At 32.1% G+C, this 27,997-nt stretch overlaps 1 protein-coding gene across 3 annotated transcripts; it reads left to right on the forward strand.

The window, feature by feature from the left end:
• Nucleotides 1-1,531: 1,531 nt before the first annotated feature.
• LOC140670631 (carcinine transporter) lies at nucleotides 1,532-27,996 on the forward strand. Of its 3 annotated transcripts, none has more exons than XM_072901334.1 (10): nucleotides 1,532-1,635; nucleotides 20,385-20,635; nucleotides 22,719-22,929; nucleotides 24,651-24,909; nucleotides 25,161-25,353; nucleotides 25,481-25,699; nucleotides 25,792-26,006; nucleotides 26,228-26,403; nucleotides 26,520-26,692; nucleotides 26,827-27,996. In XM_072901334.1, the coding sequence occupies exons 2-10, from the start codon at nucleotides 20,394-20,396 to the stop codon at nucleotides 26,933-26,935; spliced, it is 1,797 nt and encodes a 598-aa protein (XP_072757435.1). In that variant the 5' UTR covers nucleotides 1,532-1,635; nucleotides 20,385-20,393; the 3' UTR covers nucleotides 26,936-27,996. The 3 variants fall into 3 exon arrangements, with proteins under 3 accessions (XP_072757435.1, XP_072757436.1, XP_072757434.1); XM_072901335.1 differs by lacking the exon at nucleotides 1,532-1,635 and adding an exon at nucleotides 17,059-17,350; XM_072901333.1 differs by lacking the exon at nucleotides 1,532-1,635 and adding an exon at nucleotides 17,061-17,455.
• The last annotated feature ends 1 nt before the right edge of the window (nucleotide 27,997 follows it).

Consider the following 27,997-nt stretch of genomic DNA (forward strand, 5'->3'; position numbering starts at 1 on the left):
AGTTACATACATTGATCTTTTGAGGCTGGCGCGAACTAATAGGGGCGATAATAGCCCCCGGTTCTGACAGTGGAACTGGTTACTTTATAGTCAGACGCGTTTATTTCAGGAGGCTGCAAATGGGATTCGTGATACAAATATGTCGTAATTTTTTATATTCAAGTATTCAAAGGGAGGGAAAAGAGGAAAAGCAAATATAGGTTAATAAATTATATATATGCTCTCTACAAAGGCAATCTTTATATTTTTATAATGTCTATTTTAAATAATGAATATTATTGTTTTATAAAATGAGAAAGAGAAAGTCAGATAAAAATTATATTTTAATGCCGATGTTAATGCGGAATGTCGTTAATTTTTTCACATAATTTATTTCACGGAACAACTTTTGTGAGTGACAGATTTTCATATAATGTCTTACGATGTAAACAGTTACGTGAACAGGGGGAACAAGACTTCAAATGTTATGTCGTGCTTGGGTCAATTAATTGGTCAGACCAAGCTAGTTAGTTTCATTATGTTATCTCCATCTTCGTGAGTTTCGCACAATAGATGCCTCTTCCAATATCGGGGCCACTAGGTCTGCTCGTATAGTTTAGACAGTTTTATCGTAATATGAAAAAACGGTCAAAAATAAAATAAAAAACTTTTAATATCGAAGCAGATACAATTTTCCGTAAATACGTTATTATATGTACAAATTGCGTACAACGACACTGTAATGATACTGTAAAATGAGCAATATAATATCTTATGACTCAACAAAATAATTTATAAATACTTTGAAAATTTAAAAAATTCAGATATAAATATATTTTTTTCCAATTTATACTTTTCCTTTTATAATACACAAAAGAAAAAAGAAAGAAAAATGATAAAAACAGTCTTTATATATATCTTTTTTTATTATATTAAGAAATGTATGAGATTTTTAATTTTAAGATTTATTTAATTAATGTCATAAGAAATTAAAAGTATGGAATTAATTTATTTAAAAGATAATAATCAAAATTAAATTTTGATTATTATATGCATTGTAAAAATAGTTACGTTATTCTTACTGTTGTTTATGATTTTTTTTTATTGTGTCATTTCTACAATATATAAAGTTACAATTGTAAATGTGTGTGGCAATTTTATGTTACGATATAATTCTAGAATTCGAAATTGTTTGATTTTAATATAGCCTTTCTCTTGAATTTTAAATATAAAAGAGATGAGAAACACAGTTTCATAATATATCAGAAAAAAATCATATGGACAGGAAAAAAAAAAAAAAAAATAGGAAAGAAACTTATTACGTTGACGTAGAATAAATGCGCGTTCGTATTTCTGTCGCGTGGATTGCGTGAATCCGGCGTTTCCACAGAGTCATAATCGACGGGATCGTTAATAGGTCGTCGTAAAGTGGCAAAGAATTGTCAGCCACCGTAAGTGCCGCGTACCCTGATGAATCCGGCAGGGCCTCTAAAATGCATCTGCCAACGCTCGCGAGTTATTTTGTTATCGCGGCACGAACCAAATGACGGAGCTTAGTGCAAGGTTAGCCGGCGATGAGCGAAGGTGACGATCCTGCCCGCGCGTTTTCCACGACCGAAGGCGAGGCAGTTTAAGGACACGGTTACGTATTTTGACGTAAGTGTATCGAAGCGATCGATCGCACCCTGGCCGGCCGTGAACGACCGCGCGAGGCTGTTTTCCGCTTTTGCGATTTAGATATACCTATACGTGTTTCGTTAGTGGACATTTTTTCGCGGGAAATTGTGCGAGCTCAGTGGAATTTATACGGCGTGTATAAATACGAGAGAGAGAGAGAGAGATAACGTTAATGATTTTAGAAATTTTTGAAAAACGTGTAAGTATAGAGTGTTATCTCGAAAGAGAGAAAAGTTTTTTCGAGTCTACTTTTTGTTTCGATAATTGGTAACTTTGAAATATTACAAAACTTTGAATAATGAAATTTGCATGAATTATGAATTTAAATGAACAATAATTACCGTCGTTTAATCGCGTTTCAAAATTCTCTCCTACTCTCTCTCGCTTGTAAGACGAAACTTTTGCCGGCTATTATCCTGATGGATTTGACGCGACTCTCACTGAAAACGGACGTAAATTGCAACTTCACCAAACATCCATCACCGTGACAACCTAGTGATGTTTTTCTCACGCGTAAAACTGATTTAAATCACCCTCACAATGACAAGAAATTAAATTACTGTCCGTGTAAATCAGCAATACGGTGTCTCGGAGATATGAAATGCTTTATTGATTACTTTGACGTACATTCTTAATTAAGAACACGGGACACTCTATTGAAAATCAAATATTTTATTTACAATTAATTATGAAATGCTAAATCAAAGGAGACTAATTATTTCTTCTAAATTCTCGATTTTAATATGTTTTTACAATTTTCTTCAATTAATTCAAGTCGAAAGTTTAAAGTTTTCCTCTCGTTGTACATATATTCTTAATCAACAGCTTTATCAAGATGTACTAAAACTTTATGAACCTTTATGACTGCATTTTTATCGACAATTCTCGTGTGCGCGATATGCGTAATCGCGTAAATATTTTTGAGTAACGCAATAACGCTTTGTGTACTAGTCATAATTTATCACTTTGCTTATATTTGTGTTATTACTACATCTTACAGAAAATAGAAAAATGTACGCGCGGTAAATAGTAAGCGCTTAATTTGAGAATAAATCATAGATGTATCATTATATAATGTTTATGCCAATCAATAATCATTAAGCAATCATTAAATAATGATCATTAAATAATACTCATTATACAATAATTATTAAACAATAATCATTAAACAATAATTATTAAACAATTATGTATATAATGACGATAATTTGTCTACAAACAACTTTAAATAGGTTTTAGGAAAGTCTCTCTCTTGCAATAATTTATCAAGATATACTTTGTCTAAAATGTTAATGTAACTCTCGAGTACAATTGTAATTTTCTATTATCATGAAATCTTGAAATTTGTGTAAAATCCACAAGGTTAACCAAAGAATAGTCCCAAAGTCCAATGTCGGTTGTATATATGATGAGCGCCTAGCGAAATAAATGATAAGATTAATTGCGATCGGCACGTAAGCGTAGGTTACCACGTTTTCAAAGTATATAAAGAGGAGCATGAAGTCAATATACGTCACAGTCTGGTTTGCAAAATTACGCCGTACGTATTCCAACATATTCTAACAATCGACACAATAAATTAAAAATTGATTGAAACATTCTTTTTAATCCGTGAGCGTTTGCGCTGTCGAGCGATCGATTAAAATTACATTGTAATAGCATTACGCGGAAGTTATAAATTAGATTATGCCGATACGAGATAAACGCGACTCGAAACATCCCTGGAGAATAGTTTTGGAAACGAGGCAAGTTTTGCCGCCTCCCTTTTGCCGATCTTACGGTATCTCACCGGGTCGATCGACGGGAAGGACGTGAGGGAGGGGCGGGGGGGGAGGGAGGGCAGTGCACGATGGGGATAAGTAGGATAAATTGAGAAGATTAATCACAATCTCCACGTAGCTCGGGTTGCACCATTGTCCGGCGAACTCGCGTCCACCCTCCTGAACTTCGAAACTGGGTTGCATAACGGTTTCTGTGGCGAAGCTATGTACGATGTTACGCCAGCTAGTTAGCCTGGAATCGCAACCATGGCAGCATCAAGCTGCAGAAATGCAAGCGTTGAACAAGGAAAATACGCATTAATCCGATCTGGCTGCACGTTATCAGGCACTGGCGCGTGCATAGTGACTAATGTATAGATCTTATAGATTTAAAAACACGATATCGAGAGCGACGTATACGTATAGGATGTCCGGTGATTACCGCCCCACCTCCCTAGGCCAGATAGAGCAGGTCAAACTGAACATAAAAGTCCTCTACCATTTTGTCCTTTTAATTAATATTTTAATAATTATTGCGCAAATCGCAAAAAAAATGGTAGAGGACTTTTATGTTGAGTTTGATCTGTTCTATCAGCTCTAGAGAGGTGGGGCGGTAATTACCGGACACCCTGTATATCGCAGAAAAATACGAAGATCGATGGAAAAATTTATCGTACGAATACGTCGGTTCTCTTTCATTCGTTCTTCAAGGAACCCGTTTTCGCCCGTCGAGGAAAAATCTCGTGTAAATTGCGATCGTTACAGCTAATTTCAAAATTGATTAGATTAATCATGTTAGATCGATCGAACATTATTCTATGTTCCTTTCCTTCTTTCCTAAGTCACGCACCTGCATCGCGAACGCGGAAAAGGAAACGTGATAGATCAACGAGTTATGTGCTATTTTTGATGAAAGAAGTTTGCGAGACATCAAAGAAGACAGTAACCTGAGAAATAATTTTCGTCGACGAAAATGTTGTACAAATTTCGATATCGTTGGAAAATCGCTGTTCTAAGCGTTAGCACGTTCCGTCGTTCATTCATATTCGTCGGAAGAAATTCGCGGTGTAAATTATAATGGATTAACGGTGTAGATAAACGGCGGTGTGCAGTTACCGAGCTTTAATGAACGACACGATTAAAACTTTGCTGAGCACGATACAATTCCGGCACACCCTTTCGTCAAATGGTACCGCCATCCCTTAACTACTCCGAGAATGGTGTTGATGCGCAATTAAGTACTACACACCGGCGCTTGTTACGAGGATGTCACAGCTTGCATCATCGTTAGCTCGCTCGCTAACCCAATGCGCTCTTTTTCCTATCTATACTTTGAAACAGTGATTCCCAAATTATTGTAAAATTCGGTCACAAAGCATTTTTAACACGCGAATAAATAAGTATTAATTAAATATCTATAAATTGAAATAGCCGTATCAATAAAATTCTTATTACATATGTCGTGCAAAATATTTTTTAAGACAGGTGATAATAAACTTTTCTTAAATGAAGCTTGATAGATTAGTTGAAAAGTTGTGCGCTCGAAAAATAAAACAGAAATTTTATTTTCTATAAAAAAAAGAATTGATTCCTTTGAATTTGTCTTCTCAACTATGCAGCTTTCTTTTTAAAAGATTATATATTCATATATTTGATATATTTGATTATATATTATTGTTTATTGTTATTATATATTATATAATATTTACGAAAATAAATTTTATTATATAAAAAAATTATTTTATTTAAAAAATGATGATTGGGACACTTAATTTGCGCGAATATGTAATATAATTTTATATCTCCAAGCGCAAAAATATATTACTGAATCATGAAGAAACTGTAGTATTAATATCTATATTCGTAATATAAGAAATGCGAGAAACACGCTCAAAGCTGTATAAACAAGGATGCAATTTCTCCACGATATAGAAGATATTATTATTCCGATCGCGAGCACTTGTATCATCAATTGATTCAGTCAGACGTCATCAAGTTGGATAGGTGAGTAAAGAAAACTCGTCAAGCGAACCGTGCAGCGGATATTTGTAAATAATCGCCTGGAACGAGCCCATTACCGGCTATCCGATTAAAATTGATCACTCCTCGACGTTTCTCGTGCTTGCTTGCTTAAGACTTTAAACGTTTCGATTTGATCGAGCACGACCGATCGCTCGATTTCCGCTCGTTGTCGGAATCACTTGGTGCGCTTCAATCAAAAAGCGCTTAAACTTACTTTAGCTCTGTATTCAGCGATGATCTACTCATGAATCTATCGATTCGCGTCTATTGCTTAAATTGATGCCAATCGATACGCGCTTTTTTTTCATCAAATTTTTGCTCGACTATGACAATGGCTTTATCGCCCGTTATAAATTGCACGCACGCTGAAATGATTTGTGTGAATTATTATTCCGGATAATAGCAGTTTCATAATTGGAAGAGGATATATATGATACAATTGTCAGGACGATCGTGGGTCGGAACTGTCGGGATGGGGAAAACCGCGAAGCAAAACCGCGCGACAACGCGTTGTTGACAGTCGCCACGTGATGTTCGACACACAATGAAAAATAAAAATACCTCAGCAGCTCGGTATGTCGATAATTACAACAAGCGTGACTAAAAGAAAATTCGACATTGTTACGTTATTATTATAATTAATATTTAATTACATAATTAATATTTAAATCATATTATTGCATAATTAGCGGAAAAAGAATTTCTCCTGGTGTCGGTGCCCTTGGCCAAAGAAAAAATACGACACGTATGTCTATAATTTTATAATACATTCATAATTTCATTTCTGCACAGTGACGTTAATTGTTATTATACGTTCAAAAGTATTTCTATCTTTGTAAAATCAGACATGCTACACGTAATCGTGATAATTATATGCGCGATAAAATTAACTTTCTTGAAATTATAATGATGTAATGTTTACATTATCGTGCGTATCTCATCGCGATTCACACGAGACTGAATTTCAGATTGTTCGTTAACAATTATATTCTCACGGAAAGTCTAGCAAAAATTCCTCGTAATAATAGTAACTTCGAGTTAACTGTCCTTAAGCGTAGGTACTTATCTCACTAGCTCTTTATTATCATGTTTGCGCTTCGTCCTGGTTTTGTTGGCAGCAATATATTTCACGACCTCACGTTTACGTTGCATTATTCTTATATACGGGTCGGTTTTATCAGTATTCGACGACTTGCCATTCTTATACTGCTTATAGTTATATAGTTATTACGTAATGTTAAATAGAATATTAAAATAGGAAAAAAAATCTATTATTAATTGGCGCCTTATATTTTTTGTTTACACTTTAAATATAATTTGCAAATCACCACTAAGCGCACCGATATGTTTTCGCGGTTTTTGATATAATCGTTAATCACAAAAAAAAAAAAAAAAAAAGAATCAAATGCGCTTCTTTATCCTGTTCTTTCATGCGGAAAAATTATGTGTATTTGTTACCACGGTGATAAAACATACATGATCCTTCGAGAAAATTATATAAGAGGATATTGATTGTTCAAGATTCTAATTAGATTCAACTACCGATTATTAAGAGACACTTTACGTTAATTACTCTTATTCATACACAATGATGTTGCATTAAGAATTTACGAAATTAATCAATTGTTAATTCATGAAATTGATCAACTGTTTGAAAAATATCAAAAAATTCTACATTTATCGTAACATATACATTATAATCCTTATATATCATATCTTTTGTGTAAGCATATATATAGATTCGATTTGTGTGCAATCAAAAGTCACGTGATGCGAGAATATTTTTATAGAAAAGATTAAATTAAATTGTTTGACAACGTAAATTAAATGAAATAAATTAAGACGATTTTTTTTTCGAATATTAGATCGTGTATATCTCTCGGACCAGCGCGTTAAATACGCCAAAGCCTCAGATCAATACTGTTGATTAACGAGTCGAAACTGTAACTACGAGAAGATTCGTGTATCCTCTAATAAACGAACGAACACTTTTGACGATAGTGTATCAAACAAAAGAGCGGTCTAATGTTAGTTATCCGAGTGTTTTTCGCAACCTAATTTTTTTGCAGCATGTTCCGCAGTTTTTCATTGCAAACGGTCCTATTCAGCGTCCATTTCGTCTGATTGAAAATCCTGCGATGCCATGATGGAAAAAAATTGAAACGTACGAGAAGTAATCGATTGGAAAGTAATCGATCGTACTTTTAAAATTATTATTATTATTTATTATATGAATCATTGTGGTGTTAAAGATATCAATTTCAATCATAAATATCATTAATTTTAATTAAATCTTTTCGGGAATATTATATATCTAGAATCTTATATATCTAGATTAAGAGGCAAAATTTTTTATCCTTTATATTACAGTTTCTTATTATAATTGAAAATATATTACAGAAGAAAGAAAAAAAGACAGATTTTTGGTTTTTACTAGATTTATGAGCTGTCAGCTATTAAAGAGATTTATGTATAGAAACGACGATGAATTTTTGCATAATCTTAATCAATTTCAAAGAAGTCTACGTGTTTCTTGGATTCGTGTTTTAATGACGCGTGAACGAAATAAACGACAGTGGATAATTAATAGCGATTCGCAATTGCATCATTTTAATATTTGTCGAAATCGAGGGCGGAGAGAAGATTCGGTCGGCCATGAATAAACATCGAAATCATAAGGCGTGAAAACTCAACTGATTTGCGCATATCTGATGAATACGTCTTTTTCTTTTTCGCTAATGACTCTTTTTATGCGAAAATTGCATGATGCGATAAATCTTATGCGAATATTCTAATTTTATATCGAGCGAATAGAATGACGAAATCGCAGAGAGGTGCGTCCGCGGAAACTGGTAACTCGCTTCTTATAGTAAATGAGGTTTCATTTTCATCTTTAATAGACGATCGATTACATATGGAACTATTGCTATAAATTCTAACTCGTTACACTACAGCGGTTGATGAAAAAAAATTACAAAGATGAGATAGAGACGAATGATAAATTACTGTTTTAATTATTATTTGTGACTGGCATTGGCTTTTTCCACTCTTGAAATAGAAATTGAAAAGTGAGATCACAGAACGCTCATTATAGTCAGTAATCATTTGCTAATTAAACACAGAAAATACACAAACAAATTCTCTTAATTGAGAATCTTGTTATCTCTGGTTGATTGAATATAATGCTGAGAGGCTGAGATAGATAAAGAGAGAGAGAGAGAGAGAGAGGGAGGGAGAGAAATTTGCAAACTCGAGAAAAAATCTTTTTCTTTTAAATGTATATGTACGGCTAGAGTTCGATCAATCCGTAATTCTTGAAACGATGGCAACTGCATCTAGACCGAGAAATCGGAATTCATATATGTGTGTGTGTGTGTGTGTGTGCGTGTATGTATATGCATGGCTGCAATTTTTATCGAAAGCCATCTGTGACGCAAGTGCAACGAGATTTGTTTGTTCGACATGCGACGCGTTAGTAAATACAATTCGCCACTCACTATATCGGGAAAAATTTGAATACAAATGCGAAACGATGAAACTGAAGAATAGCGGAAAGCGGTAGATTGATATCTCTCTCTCTCATTAACAACAAAATTGCACTGCGATTTCTCTCTCTCTCTCTCTCTCTCTCTCTCTCTCTCTCTCTCTCTCTCTCTCGTCGTTATTAATTTTAATTAACGATACGCGTCATCGTGTACGCGCAACAAAGCGGAAGATATCCATTCGGTTCATTTGTTTTCGTATGTCTATTTATTTTGCGAAATATAGATAATATAAATTTGGAATATCTTAATATTTTTTTTTTCGAAAAAGAAGCAGAAAGGAGGGAATTTTATTCGCGCATAATGTAATACATGAAATCGATGATGCTTCCGATGATCTCTGCGTTATATCAATGTTTGCGTCATTTTTATTATAATTCATAAGGACAAAATTTCTTTTTCTCGGTATTATGAAACTTCTTTAACGCTGAAGCGTTCTGAGTAGGAAAGACTCTAATACTCGAGTAGAAAAGCTCGGGAAAACAAATCAGTGACTAATCAGCTTGTAATGTTTTAGATTTATTAGACAGAAACTGTCTAATGAGTGAGTAAAAAAAATTCTGTTTATTTAAATGGCAAACTAACTTAATCAGTACACACAGGTAATTTTTTTTAAATTAATGACTTTGTTAAAAAAAAGCACAATAGCTAAAAATAGTCAAAAACTAAGATAAACGTCAATTTGACGATAATTATCAAACGATAACTAATTTATGCCTAATCAAAACTTGAAATATTCTAGTTATTATTTTCGACGAATAATTAAACAAACTGATTAGTAAATAAAAATCTATGTTTGGACAAAATCTCCACAATATCCTGGTTAGTTCCTAATCAAGAATTAGCTAGGAATTAATGAGGACAAATTATACTACTGATCCACCAAACTAGCAGTATTTTGACTATTATTTTTTAGATACAATAACTGAGATATTATTTTTTAGATACAATTAAAATGAATATATTCCTAAATAATATAGCTTCTCGAATGATCAATTAGACGATTTAACAATTTGATATTGCGCAATAGTTGCTCAGTGAAACTGCGAGCTTCAGCCTTCTCCACAACTTCTCGTCGCGAATCTCTTCTCAAGCTTCTTCGTGGAAAAACTGATGGGCGTTCATAAGAGTTATCGATCGGTTATTTATTAGGATTACAATCAGTCGCTACCTGTCTATCGTCTCTGGGCTCCGACGTTCGTATCCTTGTGTCGCGAATCACGTTTCCACGATACACGATTCTTGCCCTTGACAGACTACTTGATGAATTATTGATGTTGCATTTGAATTCATTTGAATGCAATGGCACGAAATGGCCGATGAATTCGCGGTTTTACGGAGAGAGCGACGGTCTGATTGGCAACGGAAGTCGAGACCAAGCTTCAAGGTGTCTGTAAAGGGACGGTGGCAAGTAATGATTAATGACCGCGGAGAATATTTGTGTAAATCTGATTTTAAAATATGTTTCATCGCAAATAAAATGTAGATAATAATACGCATATTTTTGATGGTGAAATAGCAATTTTTAGTTTTTGAAAAAGTGTTAATTATTTAGACAGTTATTAAATAATAATGAATAATTTATCAACGCGCTTTGAAACTATTTTTCTCATTTTTTTTTTAACGAGAATTCATATATGACACTTTTATTCATTTATTTTATAAATCATATATATAAAGATAAAAATCTATAATATTATAGTCTGTAATATTAAAGAAGAAATAGGATATTGAAACCATCTATGATATCGATTCTCAGTGGCACTAGCGATGAAACAATCGATTCAGTTTTTTCAGAACAAATAGATTCCGTGTATTATCGAGTGAATCAGTCGAGTGTGACCGCATTGACATTTTCAAGGACTTCCTAAAGGAGGACGAACTAAAGGAGTAAGAGTGAGGATTAGATTAGGTCACGTGGAACGATTGCCACGCTAAAAATAAGAAAATGATCCTCGCGATTATTGATCTGCGAGATGACGAGCTCTACCCTAGAGATGGTGATTGGCCTGTAAAAATGCAAAAGATGCTCTTTAGATTCTCTCAAAGGTAATATCTGTTCTTTATCGCTCACTATCTTGTATATATATATATGTATGTATTTATAGGGATATTTTATGCGGTGAGAGAAATTTATCATACTTTACAAACGTACTAATGGGAATAATCATGTCAAGTTTGATAAAACATGGTGGCAACGCCAAGAAGAAACTACGACGTTTAGTAGATATTGCGGAGCACGTGTCAATTATAGAGAGCTAAGTGATTAATTACGTCAGATCGGGAAATTTTCTTGAAATCTCCATTATAATAGATACAGGAATTGTGTGGAATAAATTTGTTCTGTGTGGTTTACTCTCTCGAGATCACTTCCGATCGATATCTCGATGAGACTCTTATTTTTGCTTCAGCTGATTTTGCATCTGTACACGAAAATATATGACCACGTCGTTGACACATTTTTATCGTATCTTGAAAAAAGTCTACTTTATATGGAATTTATAGGTACAATGGAGAATTTTCCGCGAATGCGACACTTACAAACACGTGCATGTACATTTAAGACTCTTCTACGCTCACGGAGGTTGCAATACGTTTCCTAGATTCGGTATAAAAAGTTTCTCCTATAAAGGATTGCGCGTCTTTATTTCTAAACGACGGCATTGAGTTTCATATACGAAAATGTAAATGTATTTTCGTACTTTGTTACACTACTATTCCTGATTTTTTGTGTAGTCTAAATTTTTTTGTTATTCACAACTTAATCGTGACTTATAACTTATAATAGATTGAAATAATCCCGATTGAATGGTTTCAAGCTCTTGTGTTGTAACCTCGTAAGGAAATTGTTGAATTAAAAAGGAAATTAATGCAGAGTAATTTATTTTATAATAATTTAATAAATAATAAATATTATTTAATTAATCTAAAGAAAGAAACTTTATTATTTAATTCGTAAAATTAATGAGCGTTTAAAAAAATCGTTTCTTAAAAAATTGTATATTCGTACTTTTTGAAGTCGAGTTTATTGTTTTGTTTATTTGCTTTAATTTTTTTTTATCAGAGAATCAGATATTACTCGGACACCATTACTGAAATAAATTCCATTTATTTTATATATCATTTTGTTTTTAGCATTTGTGTTAGAAAAAATCTGCAACCAGATATGGTTTTGTTTGCGACGAATTATATTTGCCGTCCATTACATTAATCAATTCTTGCAATTTATTAATGAAACGTTACGAATATCTATTTCCATTCAATGGAATCTTTTAATACGTGTCTGGGTAAAAGTTAATTGCCGTTGTATTCGTTACTTAAAAACATTCTCTCTGTTGCTATCTAAATCCGCTAATAAATTACGATTTACTTATCTAATTGTTAATTGCTTTTTTCACGAGCTAATAATAATAAGTCGATAATACTGGTATTAAACGAATTAATAATCAAAAACTACCATTACTTATCGTCATAAATTATGCACGCAAATCTCGATCAAATCTTTGATTCACGAGTGTTGGTAACGTTATCTTATTAACTTTATCGCATTATTTGTTGTGACTTTCAAGTTTCAAGATACACTTTTATCTTTAATTGTATCCAGAAACGTTTTAAAATGTATATATTTTTTAAAAACGCAAATATGTAAGTTCTTAATAAGATAACAATGTACATAGTTACATCATGGTACAAATTAGGCGTTAATTCACAGTTTACGTAAATAAATTTAACAATAAGATATAAAAAAAATAAATTATACAGAAGTTATATATTTTATATATAACCTCGATCTAATTTTGTTTTTATCAGTGACATATTAATATTTTTATAAAACCTGAAACTATGGCCTTACTGACAATTGCGAATTTTGTTCTTTTATAAAACATTAATTCAATATAAAATTATTTATCGTTAAATTACAATAGTTTATTTACTAAAAATTAAAAAAGCATGAAAAAAATTCATTTTTTTATTAATCAGTAATAAGTGAGATAAATATGATTTGACTGATGAGATACATCAAAGATTTGTTACGAAGGAAAGAAAAACTATAATAAAATTGCAATAAAACTATAATTAAAATTTAATAAAACAATAATAGACGAAAAAGACATTAAAGTGATAACGTTCATAAAGACTTTCTTCTATGTTTCTATTTTGCTATTCATCTCTAGGGAAACAAAAAACATCGCAGCTCCAATTATAAAGATTATTTGATTATAATCGAAAAATATTTTAATAATAGATAGATTTTTTAAATATCTACAAATATTATTTTTTTTAATATTTTAAAATGTAAAATTTCTCGTTTTTTTTTGGAATGATAAAAATCATTTTCTGAAGATATCAAATAACAATGGCGAGAATTAGAGTAATGTTTATGTATGTGTCGATTTTTCGTTTGATGCGTTCAGAATCCGAAATTATTAAATGATCGCGAGATGACTGGAACACGCCACGTTCCTTGGTTCAAACAGTTAAGGACTACCATCATCATGATTAGTGCACTTGAACTCGACCTGGTAAAAAGCTGCCGCCTTGAGCTATCGTAGCTCTTACGTCCTTGCGGTCAGAGCCGATTCATAAATTCGCGGAAATCCGCGAGCGAATTCCTCTCTCCACACTTTGTCTATGTGGAGCAATAATGAGTATGGTACCACTTGACTCATATTACAGATGACGGATTAATTTATTCCGATCGAAAACAAATCGGAAACGCAAAAAGTTAATTGTCTAAAAAAGACAATTAACTTTGCGTTTCCAACTTTTGCTTCTTTTAACGATAAGTGCTGCGATTTTCATTATCGCGTGCACAAATGTTGCATCTCGTTGTAATCAATAAAAAAATGTAAAAACAAATTAAATTAAAAATAATACTTTTAATTTTATAACATATCTAGATCTCTGTTGTAAATGATGTTTCTCCGATAAATGACTATAGTCTGAGTCATTTCAATCAGATTTTTGAGATTTTCTTGTTTTTCTGCACGGAAAACATTTCGATCGTGATTCGCATCACTATTTTAAGTATTTGATTGAATTATACGGATTTAATATGCTATCGACACACATCGTAATACTATATAATTATTTAATATTTTTAAATAGTTTTGCATGTCGTCTTTATATTCTCTTGTAATCATTCTCTGATAGCTGATTAGGCACATATATTTTACACAATTATTCCAATTGTTTCGCAAGTCGCAAGGACGTTGTCAGTCGAGAAATTCATAACGCAACATTCTTGAACTGATCATTCAAGGGAGCAGAAATCGTTGAGAGTGTCAATTAAATCGTTTTGGTATTATTTATGATGGCGCCAAATTTATTTGATTGCCATATTTTATTCATCATCTAATATGTCAGTATTGTAACACAAGCCAATTTAAATTTAGTTCTGCTGTCGTCACTTATGTAATATTGCCTTTTTTTGTTCTTATTAGTCTATTAAAGATTTTATTTCGCCATTCGTTCTCTCTCTTTCTCTCTCTCTCTCTCTCTCTCTCTCTCTCTTTAATCAATAAATTTGAACATTTATTGAAATTTAAATGATACCTTTCAGCTGATATTCTTCAGCTTACATTATATTAAAAAAGTTTATGAAATGAAGGATAAAACACCTATTTGTGAGAAAATTTTAAAATGTTAATCATAATTCAATAATTATGTAATGCAAAGAATATAAATAAGAAAACCTTGTTATGTCATGTACATCTTTCAATTAAAAAAAAAGAATTAAAAATATATTTCTTATTAATTTTCTCAACTTCTTTTATTATTTATCATTCCCGTTAAGACATCTAATTCAAGCCCTTACGTAATGATGAAACGAGTCGCGCAAAGTGAGAGCATTATAAAGTGTCGACATACGCACGTGATGACATTTCGAGAAAGAAAAACAAAATATCTGGATTCCTGTGATTACATTGCGTGAATGTTATCTGCCGTTCTTGGAATTTTTCCTCCTTTCCTTTTCGCGTAAATGAAGACTTTTGCTTATTTTTCTTCATCTCGCAAAACCGATGGGCATTCCTCATTTCTCCTCGAAAACATCGCCCTTCCACTGTCATTCGCGGTCATCAACCGGTTTCTCGAATCGTCCGGCTTTATTTTTCGACGTCTTTCTCGGCATCTCCTTCTATACTTTATCCAAACCGCCGTTCTATACCGGTCTCTTGGGTTTTTCTCTACGCCACCGATCAAGGTCATCACCTTCGTGTTTGGAGCATTTAAAATCACGACGCATTGTCGTCGAAACTAGTCGTAGCTGATTATTCAATATTTATATTTAATAATATACCTTCTTTCATAAAAACGTGCAACGCTATTTGTTGATTTTTAATTGGAATAATTTCATCATCTCGTCATCATGGTCGTTTCGTCCACGAGGAACGTTATCTTGAATTTTGTAACTTGATTTATACAAAAATTTTTTTCATCTTTTTCATTAAAAAATGAGATTTTTTATTTGGCAAAAAACCCGATTTCTAAAGTTTATGAAATAAAGCAGAAGAAAAAGAAGTGTACAAATAAGTCTCAGGTAATGTCTTATGGTATTATTAAAAGTTTATCACGCTGACGAAACAGATTAGCACCCACTGTGTTTTAATTGTGGAATACTTAACTCACTTATGTTGAACATGCAATTTTATTTACGTTTCTCGCGTTATCATTATTCAAAAATATAACTTCTACAGATAAAGTCTCAATTGCGTGAGTATCACATTTTGACTGATTTGACATTATACATACATATACTATGGCAGCATGTCTACAAAATTTCTCAGTTTTGACAAATTACTACATTATATATAAACTTTTAAAAACCCCTTGTATACACGGTCGCTAATAATAGTAACAAATTTAATTCAAGAATGGCAAGTTTTTTTTATGATTCATCTAAATACTTGATATCTTTTTTTCCTGCCTTCTCGCGAAAAATAGTAACACGTTTTCCTTTTAATTTACAGCTGACTCACTAACTTCTGCGCATTTTAGTCTAAATTGAGATATTTTGATACTTTCATAATAGATGAAAAAAAAGAAGCGTGGCGCGAAACAGACGTACAAATGTATTAAATAATTTATTGAAGCTTAATTGATTTGATTGAACAAGTGTTATTAATCATCATTTAGATTGGGTTATTCAATATACAATCATTTTTTACGTAATTACTTATTACATAGATATTCAATTAAATCGTTTTTCAATCTCATCTGGTCTTATGCTCTTCAATTAATATTCCAAGTTATTTCATATCAGTGCCGACCTATATCATTCTTCGTTACCCAACAAGATATTATCTGTGAGAACACTTGAATGAAGATTCTAGTCAAGATATTCTCATATTCTTCCCAATTAAAATTGTCAGTAATATTATATTCCATATCTTCATTAAGTAATTAGTATTAAGACCATTATTAATGAAAGGGAGAAAGAAACCAAGTTATAGGCGATAATCTATAGCTTAAAAGTTTTAAAAAATTTTATTGATTTTAAAGATGTTATATATATATATATATATATATATATAACCACGAACGGCCAGGCACGTTCAAATAAATCTCTCGTGTTTAAAGATCCAACATTGAATCTTAACAGTCGCTTGGGAGAATTTAAATTATATTTAATTATATATATATATATATAATTAAATATAATTTAAATTCTCCCAAGCGACTGTTAAGATTCAATGTTGGATCTTTAAACACGAGAGATTTATTTGAACGTGCCTGGCCGCACCCTCGAGATTGACGCACTTGCACCCTCCTCCGGGTGTTCTGTTCGACATACATATATGTAAGGTGCGCGTACAAAGCTGCATAATGTTAACGCAGAAAATTGCGGTGGGAAGTCGCGATGACGTTGGCGGAATAGAGGTAACCGAGAAAAGGCCGCGCGTCTGTGCGTAAAATTGGTTTCCCCGTGAATTCCCCGTTTACGTGCGTTCACCAATGACGTCACTTGGAGAACACGATTCATTCTCGTTCTCGCGTCAAAGCGCCAGCAACAGGTCGTTCGGTCTGTACGATCCGCCGACGCTGCTATATTAAAGTGGGGAAGAGTGTGGTTTTCTGTCTAGGTGGAAGAATATAAAGCCCCACCAGTCGATTGCACGGCCGACAGTTCACGCGCCTCACGAAACGACGATGTAGTGCGTGTACATCCGAAAAATCGACGGCGCGTCACGGAAAATCGGAAAAGCGTGGTTTTTCTTGCGCATGAATAGCGCGATTGTGATCTATCGCGATCTGTGAACACACACGAGAATTTACCGAAATATCGCGCGTTTAAAGTATATTTTTCTTCCCTTTTCTTTCTTTATATATACATATACACACGCACGCATATAATCCTTCTGTGTAAAGGTAAAACTCTATTTTGGGGATTATTTATTTCCTTTTGTGTGCATATAATTTTGTTGTTGTGAATCTCACTTTATCTATTGTACCTTGCACGAGAAAGATCAACAGGTAAAGACTATTTACTATTTCTTCCTGATTTTTTTCAAATGATTTTATTCATTTTGCTGTCAGTTTCTATTTTGGCGCATATAACATAAAAGATGGTTTTTATGCAATTATTATTGCTGCTTACATTAGGTGACAAATGACGTTTACTGTTTTTAATCGTTTCTTAATTATATCTTTCAATGTCGGTAATTGTCGGTTTGAACTTGAATTAAAAGTGCTAAATGAATAATACAATTGTTAATAATTTATAATGTCTACTGTCTCTTTTCTAGATGTATTATTTCTTATATTTTATCATTCTTTTAATGTTTCCGCTTAGCAGTAATCAAGTAATTACGTTTCTTTTTTTTTTAATTACTTAATTGTAGTCGATCATTTATGATTATATGCAGCTTATGAAATTTCTTGTATTATAATAAGGAAATATTACATCACGAAATATTTTAACTGATAGATCATTCGAAATGAGGCAAGTATTAATTTAACGAACAAAACATTGAAATAATGGGATATTAAGATGACACATTAAGATACTAATCATAAAAAAATATTATAAATTAATAAATGTAATACAATAGTAATTAGGATTTAAATCAATAGGTTTAATTTATAAGAGAACTCCGATAGGCAAATTATGGAATCATTGCCAACAATAGATAATGGCATTATGAGAAAAATTTCTCATGTATATGTATAAATGTAATGTATAAATAAATTTCTCAATAATTACACTAAGATGATTTTCTATAATACAACAGAATAATATTTTGTATTTTTCATTTATTTACAATTATCACAAATTGACTTGTAAATATTACGTATTTTAAATTAATGTATAGCAAATATTAATATAAAATATTAATATAAATTCATTACAAACTTTAGTACGGTTCTTTTTTTTTAATTACTTAATTGTAGTCTATTATTTATGATTATATGCAGCTTATGAAATTTCTTGTATTACAATAAGAAAATATTGCACAACTTCTTTACTTGTCGGCTATACTTTTCTTTTAAAATAGAATAAATGAAACGTCAACAACATAAATAAATCAGAACATGTTCAGGATATCACATTATCAGATTATTTTCAATCTCAAATATTTCGAACAAAGAGCTTCCGGTTCACATGAAAAACCGTTTTGAGTCTTTATTTAAAATTTTGCTTAATTAAATGTTACTTAATACAATATTAAATGTAATACCTAATGTAATGTTAAATGTAATATTTTATGTTGCGATATTTTTATATTATAATTTAGAAAAGAATTGTGTAGTGTTTTTGTAAGCATATACATATGGATTAATTTCTTTATGCGCAATTATAATTCTACATATTTTAAACATAATCTAGCTGAAATACTTTTTTTAATTATTGAATAATTTTTTGTTATTAAAATTTAATTTTGCAAATATACTGCTGACAATGAGATGATTCGCCATATCGTTATAGTTTTGCCGAAATACTATTTAAAAATTAATTGCGCAAACAGTTAATATTTTAGAAAAGATCATAAATTTTACATCTATTTTTAAATATATGTATATCGGAAACTAGAATGTTAGCATGTTAACAATAAGTTGTGTCTAATTTCAATAGTATTTTTTTGTTTGATTACTTACCTTTGAGCTACGAGTATGGTACTGAAATGTATTTATATTAAAATTAATTCTTATAAATTCGTATCGTATTTTATGAATCTTTTATAGCATTATTAACGGCAATGACTTTATAATATGCGCTTTTTTTTCGTTACGTATCGTATTGGAAACGATATAATTGTTCAATGTAATTACTTGTATATTGCATTAATATAGTATACAAGCCGTTTATGCAATATTATATAATTGTTTCTATATTTCAGACAATCTTGTAAATTTTAGCAATCAATTATGCATTACGATTTCTTATCTTTACAAGTATGCATCGCAATATTATTTACGATTATAAATGTATGTAAAAGTAATTATTAATCAATTATTAAGCAATTTTTGTACAAATTTCAAAATTACAAATGAGAAATATTTCGAGTCACACTCATCATTTTTAGAACATTTTAATTTATACTTCAAAGAGACAATACAAAAGAATAAAGTTAATTAAACCTGTGATTTTTCTGTGGTTTGCAAATATAAACAGTATAGAGTTTAAAATTTCCACTCTACATGAAAATCAGACATTAAATTATGTATTAAAAAATAATAAAATTTTGTGAATAGAAAATAACGTTATTGAATATAAAAATTTATCGTTATATTTCCTGGTTGTACATGGTTTAGTATTGTGTCACACAAATTACGTTAAAACTACGCAATGTATTTCATTTTATCTTATTTTTGAACGGTTTATCATTTATCTAATACAGTTGGACATCTTATCCTATGACCCTCTTATGCTACGAAACCTCTTATCTTACGACAAAAATTCCCTTCATGCTACGACCACGAAAGGGGAATTACACCTCCACTTTCAACTTTTTGTCGCAGGATCAGAGGTTTAAGGGGAAGATTCCGGACCGAAAATGTAGGATAAGAGGTCCGACTGTAGATAGATAATTCTTTTCTAAATGCATTTCGTTGTTTTGACACACTATTTATTCATTTAACAATTAATTAAATAGCTGTAGCTTCTACTTAGTCATGGTCTTGTGTGTTTATTTCTTTATATTCATTTTTATTTAAATTTTATTATCAGAATAACATCGGTTGGTTTTTTGTTTTGATATATGTATAGCATCTCGTTGTTATTCCTGCTTGAAATTAACATTTCCCGTATTCTGTCTTTCGACTATTTTTATGTAAATTGCTATATATATATATATTTGACAATGCGTATACAATAATGTTGGCGATTTGATCGCGATACATTTTTTAAGAGAATTACCAAAAGAGAGTCAAAGAGAGAAAGCACATTCTTGTCATTTTTCAGACGACGGTCATGGTCGGATCCACGAAAGTTGAGGAGGGCAATGGTCCCCCGAAGATCGAGACCTTCGATGATATACTACCATATGTTGGCGAAGCGAGCAAATACCAGTTGTTCCTGTTCATTCTACTCTTACCCTTCACAATCGTTTATGCCTTTTTATACTTTGCGCAGTTTTTCCTCACTCTCGTGCCAGCCGAATACTGGTGCACTATACCGGAGCTGGAATCCTGGAATTTCACCGACCATGAAAAGTGAGTTTCAATTAGGAGATGATTTTTTGGCGATGTTTAAAAATAAAAATAATGCAATTAAAATAAACACAAAAAAAAATAAACGGTATTTAGATTATTGTTATAAATAAAACTTGGAGAAACACAAGCAAAAATTCAGATAGTTTTTATAACGAAGGCACAAAGTAATTAGGAATTTGTAAGACAGTACAGAAAATATCTAAGCACACGTTATGATCGAAAGGTAAAAGATTTTCAAGAATCGAAAGAATTCTCTGCGTAATTCGAGATATATTATAGAATCTCTGAATAATATAAAAAATAATAAAAAGTGAAATTCTCTTCATCTTTTATTCATGATGATAAAGTTCAGTCTCTTCAAGATTTTGGGTCAAGATTATGATTGTGGTTATGGTTGAGTTGGCTTATAAATGTAAATTCCTTGCGTGCTGGATTATTTGTATACATATATTATAATGTAAAATCTCATATTTCTCATATTACTTTTCATTTGTACATAAATAAATGAAGACATTGATTATAATTTTTAAGTTACTGATTAAAAGTTTAAGAAAAATTAAAAGTTTTTTAAACTATTGGTAATTAAAAGTTGTTACATACATTGCCTCGACATTGTTGTTAAATTTTTTGAAATTTAACACATATAAAACTGCACACATACAAGGCATATGACATATAAGATATATAAGATTGATTAAACATTATACATAAAATATATAAACACCTCGTTAAATGTATACTCTACGCACATATGCACAAATTTCTAATCAACTTAATATAATTAAAGCTTTTTTATTTTATTTTAAGTGAAATTCTTTTAAGCTCTATCGGATCCCAAAATTGCGTAACTTTGTGTCGCTTCAAATAGAAGACATGAATAATAAAGAACACGTGGTATTTCATTCGTGCAATGATTGCGTCAATTAAAAAATTAAACATATATATGATATGATAAAGATAGATTTCTTATTTCTTTTTCCGCATTCACCGCAAACCAATAAAACCTGAATAATTCTGTTTTTATTCTACAAGTATTTTAAAAAAGTGTTTTCCCGTCAGAAATAATTGTACTTATATAATTATGTTACATTTCTTGTAAGATATCTGCTGTAAACGAATAAGTACATTAAGTTTTTTTTTTAAATTTTTGTGCGTAACGAAATAAAAATTGCAAACAATTACATGTTAAATGAAATTTTGGCTCTTTTGATAGGCGGAATTTCGGAATATGAATCGTATTACATTTTACTGATAAGCAAATTCTTCGTCAAAAATCAATCTAGTATTTCGTAATAAAAAATATTATTAGAAAAAAAGTGACTGTGGCAGAAAATAAAGGAGATTTAAGTAGTTTAATGTTTTTAAGGAAGTATGTCTAGAAACGATACAGAGGTAATTATGTCAAAGATAATTGGTATGATTATCGTGAGGAAAATCTATTGCTATGATGGCTTGTGATTCAGATTAGTTAATCAGTGGTTTCTCCGCATCTGATGTAAGTATACAGAAAACCAGTTTTGACTATCACTGTCGAGGAGATTCTAACTCGAAAAAGAGAGAAGGAATAAAAAAATTTTTACGTGTTTTTTATTTTCTCATCGAAGCTACAGGATGTATCAAATATGTGAATCGTTGGGATCAACCACAATTCTATAGCAATAATAATTATTATTTTGCAAAATAAATGTACAATGAATTGACATGATCTCGGATAGGAATCGAAAGAATTTGCTATTGCGCGAATATAATGCATTATAAATATACAAGAAATAGCAGAGATATGCGTTTGCCGAATAAAGTAACGGTTTTGGAATTTTTATGCGAAAAATGCACATATATAGACATTTTACATTTTTTACGTGGAAATAGTATACTTTGAAAACAGGATCAATCAAACTTGCGTCTGCTGTCGCGCTGATATAATTTTCATGTCAATAACGAGTCATAAATGATATATTTCTAGTAAATGCGCCGCTTTTTTATAAATTCCTCGAATAACTTCCGTTGTCGGCGGTAGCGAAATTAAAGAGCTACAGTGCATACATTACAAAATAGAATACATCACAATTATTATTGTCCGCAGGATCGCGATAGCGATACCTCCAGCTACCAAGGAGGAACTGCAGCTGGAAAGTGCCACGTTGTTCTCGAGATGTTACATGTATGATGTAAATTACACCGAGTTGCTCATGCAGGGGGTAAGGAAGGCCAATTCGTCGTGGCCAGTCGCCCGTTGCAAGCAAGGATGGACCTTCAATCACACGATGATTCCGTACGCCTCGATCGCTGCCGAGGTAACTAACAATAAGACGTTATCACTTTAAATCATGCATAAATCTTTTTCAGGGTACATCGAGGTTAATAAATGTTTTCGATTAATAAATTTTCATTTATTTACAAAATGATTAATATTAAGTACGCGCATATTTTATTCTCCCTCTTTTATTGTTTACTTGTGTGTTTTCTTCTCTTGAAAAGTCTTCTTTAATCGCGCTTTTTTTATGAAACGACGAACAGTGAAACCTGTATCGTATATACTTGTTTTTAGATATATGACATAATGTTAGATATAAAAACTGATCACAATTAATGTCGAAAAACAGCATCTTAAAAAAAAATTTGAATTATACATCGATATTTTGATAGTATTATATGTAGAAAAGTGATTTCGATACCAAATCGCTGTGATATAAATTCGTTTGTTGAAAAATAACTCAATGAACATTAGGGTAAACTCGGGTACGATGGTCGTAGTTTTTTAAAATGCAAAAAACATACTTTTATTTTTGTTATTTTTTTTAATAGTGTTTAATATGTTATCTTTACAGAAGCTTAAATTACGTAGTATTATCGAAATTAAAAGGAAAATATTTAATAGAAATTTTATATTATCAAAATAGTACAACATAAGCATTGGCCATGTTATCCAACTTTTAAGGAAAAGATGACCATAATATTTATAAAAAAATAGTGAAAACGAAAATAAAAATTATATACGTCATATAACAATTTACATATCTTTATAATATGTCTAACGTCGAACGAAGGAACGATAGCTTAACTGTAATTTATTCGACGTTATAACAGTTTTTAGTGGACAAATGAAAGACTTTGCAGGTAGTCAAAAGTAAAAATATGATATAAAATTCACAATATCGTTATTTCGAATAATGTACGCACATAAACTACTGTAAATATCGATTATCTTTGATAATGACTAAAAAAGCGCACTATGTAGCGATTATTTTATATTATCAAAATAGTACAACATAAGCATTGGCCATCTTACCCAACTTTTAAGAAAAAGATGACCATAGTGACGGAAAGATGGCCATAATATTTATAAAAAAAATAGTGAAAACGAAAATAAAAATTATATACGTCATTTAATAATTTACATATCTTTATAATATGTCTAAGGTCGATTAGGATAGCTTAACTGTAAGTAGTTTATGCGCATATACATGTATTGTTCAAAATAACGATATTGTGAATGTTATATAAATTCTTTCCCCCCCATTTCCTATAGTCTTGTCTTTACTTTTCCTTCCCATACCTCCTTCTTCCTCTTCACCCCCTAATTCCCCTGTCCTTATGTTAAAATCCCCTCCTATAATCAATCTTTCATTTTCATATTCCTCCATTATTTTTTCTATCACCTCCCCAATCTCTTTACCATATTTCGAGTTAACTGTGAATGTTACATAATATTTTTACTTTTGACTATCTGCAAAGTTTGTCATTTGTTCACTAAAAACTGTTATAATGTCGAATAATTATATGACATTCACAATATCGTTATTTTAAATAATACATGTACCATATATGCACATAAACTACTGTAAATATCGATTATCTTTGATAATGACTAAAAAAAGCGCACTATGTAGCGATTATTGAAAAAATTATGATCTTTTTTTTTGTATGGCCTTCATACCCTAGTTTACCCTACTGATAACAATATCTCTGTGTCTGTTAATAATTATAATAAAAAATATGTATTACATTTTGCCAGCTCGAATGGGTTTGCGACAAGACTTTCCTTGGTTCCGCGGCCCAATCGGCCTTCTTCGTCGGCAGCATAATCGGCGGTCTAATATTCGGTTACATAGCCGATCATTATGGCAGAATCCCGGCGTTAGTGTCCTGTAACGCGGTCGGCTTTTTCGCCTCCATCGCGACGGCCTTCTGCAATAGCTTCTTGACCTTCTGCATCGCGAGATTGATTGTCGGTTCGTCATTCGACAATTGCTTCAACGTTCTCTTCATTATCGGTATGAATCATTATGACAAATCTAAAACTATATTGAACAAAATATTACACGGAAAATTACAAAAAATCTTTAAATAAATTTTCTGTCTGAACAAAGCAGCTTATTAAGGACGTGTAACTAGGTATTTGCGTATTAATCAACTGTTTAGATTAAATTATTTTGATTGCTTGTTAAAATAAATTTTTTATGGAAATCTTATTCGTTAATAATCGCGATAATGCGATTACCGATTGATATGATTTTGATCCTAGTGATCGAGTACGTTGGTCCGAAGTACAGAACTCTAGTGGCGAACATGTCCTTCGGGATTTACTTTGCTTTCGCCGCTAGTATTTTGCCGTGGATCGCATATTGGATCGCAGATTGGAGAATTTTAAGCGTCGTTACCGCATTTCCCATGATCGTCGCTTTCCTTAGCCCATGGCTGGTTCCAGAAAGTGCACGGTAATTGTTATTAATGCATTATACGTTATGTATTATATTATATGGAATTTGTGATTTTAATTATTTTTTATGACGCTCGTTTACAGTACAGATGTATGATATAATTGACTTGTACTCTGTTGATTAGATGGTACATTATGAGCGGTAAGGTCGACAAGGCGGTCGAAATGCTGAAGAAATTTGCGAAGGTCAACGGTAAGGAGGTGAAGCAGGAGGTATTCGAAGAATTCGAGAAAAGTTGCAAGAATTTAATCGAGAAAGATCAATCGCACAATCAGTACACTGTACTACACCTCTTCAAATTGCCTCGGCTCGCTCGTATTACCATCATACTCGTTATTTATTGGTAAGTGAGTTGCCGAGATGATTAACTCTACTTTTTTTTATTTCCTTCTCGTCTTCTTTGAAACAATTATCGATCGAGAATGTGTCTTTCAGGTTGTTGATCATTTTGGTATTCGACGGACACGTTTGGAACATGAAGCTATTGGATCCTAACGTGTTCATGTCGTTCTCCATAGCCGCGTTGACCGAGCTTCCGGCAGCGATTTTGCTGGCGCTATTTCTTGACAGATGGGGCAGACGATGGATGGGTTTCGCCTCTATGTTTTTGTGCGGTATTTTTTCTCTCATCGCCATACCCACACCTCCTGGTAAGTTATATAACTGTTGTAATAATTATTCTTATCGCACAAAAGTTTGTTTATTTTATCGAGGAACATTGTGTCACTATTAGTAAATTGAAGGATAAAATCATTTCTCTCTATCGCACTTTACAATATCTTTGAGATCTATATTTTATCGCGTTAAATTACGATCCAACGCAAATGGCACTACTTGTACGACAGATTTACATATCCTTGTGACGTTACAGGCGCACTAACCGTCACCATGGCGATCTTGGCGCGCCTTGGTGTCAATATCGCAGCGAATATTGGTTTCCAATACGCGGCTGAAATGTTGCCGACCGTAGTACGGGCGCAAGGTGTGTCTCTGATTCACATTATTGGCTACTTCGCTCACATCATTGGACCTTACGTGATTTATTTGGTGAGTATTCCGAGAAAAATGTGGCGGGAGAAACTTTTTTTCCCCCGAAGATTAGCAAAATCCATCGTCGAGAAATCGAAGGTAGATTAATAATGTTTAATCACCATTATTTTCAGGCCGACGTCCATCCGTCTTTGCCTTTGGTAGTTCTTGGCCTTTTGTCTTTCCTCGATGCGTTCTTGACATTAGCGTTACCGGAAACCTTAAATCAGGAGTTACCCGAAACTCTGCAGGAGGGTAACGACTTTGGCATAGATCAGAGCTTTTGGTGGATTCCCTGCATATCTTCGTAAGTTTTCCGTAAAATTCTTGAATTAAATTTAAAAAAAAAAAGAATATCAAAGTTACTTTTATTCTATAAACTCTTTAACTAAGACATCTAATTTCGTAAACTTATCGATTATTTATCTTTGAAATTTGCAGGACCCCGCAATTGAAAAAATCACTGAGAAAGAAGAAAAAGAAACAGGGCATGACAAACGCGGGTTTCCACCACGACAGTATTCAAACGATCGACTCTACAAGATTATAGCAGCATAAATATTGAAATTACTAAGATGTTGTAAATATCGCGGGTAAGTCGCCCACATGTGATGATCTTAGATATTAAGAGATATGTGAGATATGTCAAGTACAATGTGTGTGATACGCAATGACCGGAACGAAATGCGTATAAAGTAGCGATGTGAAGAATGCGGGATGACATTTAAATGTGGACAGGGATGGCGCGTCAAGTTTTATTTTGCATTTATACTTTTTGAAGCCAAAGGCTGTCTCGAATAATGTCGAATTATCTATTAAATCGTGTCTTCGCGTTACGTCACATTGTTACGACGTGGACTCTTTTTGCGCAGAAAAAATGCAGTGTACTAACGTGGTGTACAAAGTTATTTAATTCAATATGTACAAAGTTATTTAGTGTTAGCAAGAAATCGTAGTAATATTGATGAGTTTTTTCTCCGTATCGTTTGCGAGATACCAATGAGATAAGAATAAAAAAGATATTAATGAATTGAATTTTCTTGCTCTTTAAAGTTGGATCTTACGACAGTTATCGCGGTTTATTTACACTTGCGAATAAACGTCGCTTACGGTGTGCAAATATGCGAACTCAACGCAATTAGATCGGCTTTAATATCTATTACGTTCGTTTATTCTTTCTTTTTCTTGAAAGGCAACGTCAAGAGAAAATACGTAAAAGACAATTTGTTTTTCATGTCGAATAAGATAGGATTATCTTGTTATATTCAATATTCTTGGAATATAAACTAAACAAATTGTGAATGAATAAAAGAGTGCTGTCGCTTTCTTGGTGCGTTATCAAGAATCGTTGCATAATTGCTGACAGCACGAATTAATTAGTATTACATATAGGTAAACAATTTTTAATAATTTAATATAGAGATAAGAGTAGCGTAGTCTTATTTCACATCTCGCGATGAAAACATTTCTCATATTTCACTGCCAAATGTGAAAGTCATTGAAATATTACATGAGACCGTACATCTCATATTTCAGTCTCATTTCGTTCATCAACGTCATCTACAAAAAGTAGTCGAATAATGATGTAAAATAAAAAAGAAATTTATTTTAT

Source organism: Anoplolepis gracilipes, chromosome 10 (genome assembly GCF_047496725.1).
Source record: "Anoplolepis gracilipes chromosome 10, ASM4749672v1, whole genome shotgun sequence".
Classification (NCBI taxonomy): domain Eukaryota; kingdom Metazoa; phylum Arthropoda; class Insecta; order Hymenoptera; family Formicidae; genus Anoplolepis; species Anoplolepis gracilipes.

Excerpts from the sequence above, each read along its gene's own strand:
- LOC140670631 (XM_072901334.1), top strand. The coding sequence starts at position 20,394 with ATGGTCGGATCCACGAAAGTTGAGGAGGGCAATGGTCCCCCGAAGATC. Across the intron at positions 20,636-22,718 it reads AATTTCACCGACCATGAAAA|GATCGCGATAGCGATACCTC; the intron begins GTGAGTTTCAAT and ends TATTGTCCGCAG. Across the intron at positions 26,404-26,519 it reads GACCTTACGTGATTTATTTG|GCCGACGTCCATCCGTCTTT; the intron begins GTGAGTATTCCG and ends CATTATTTTCAG.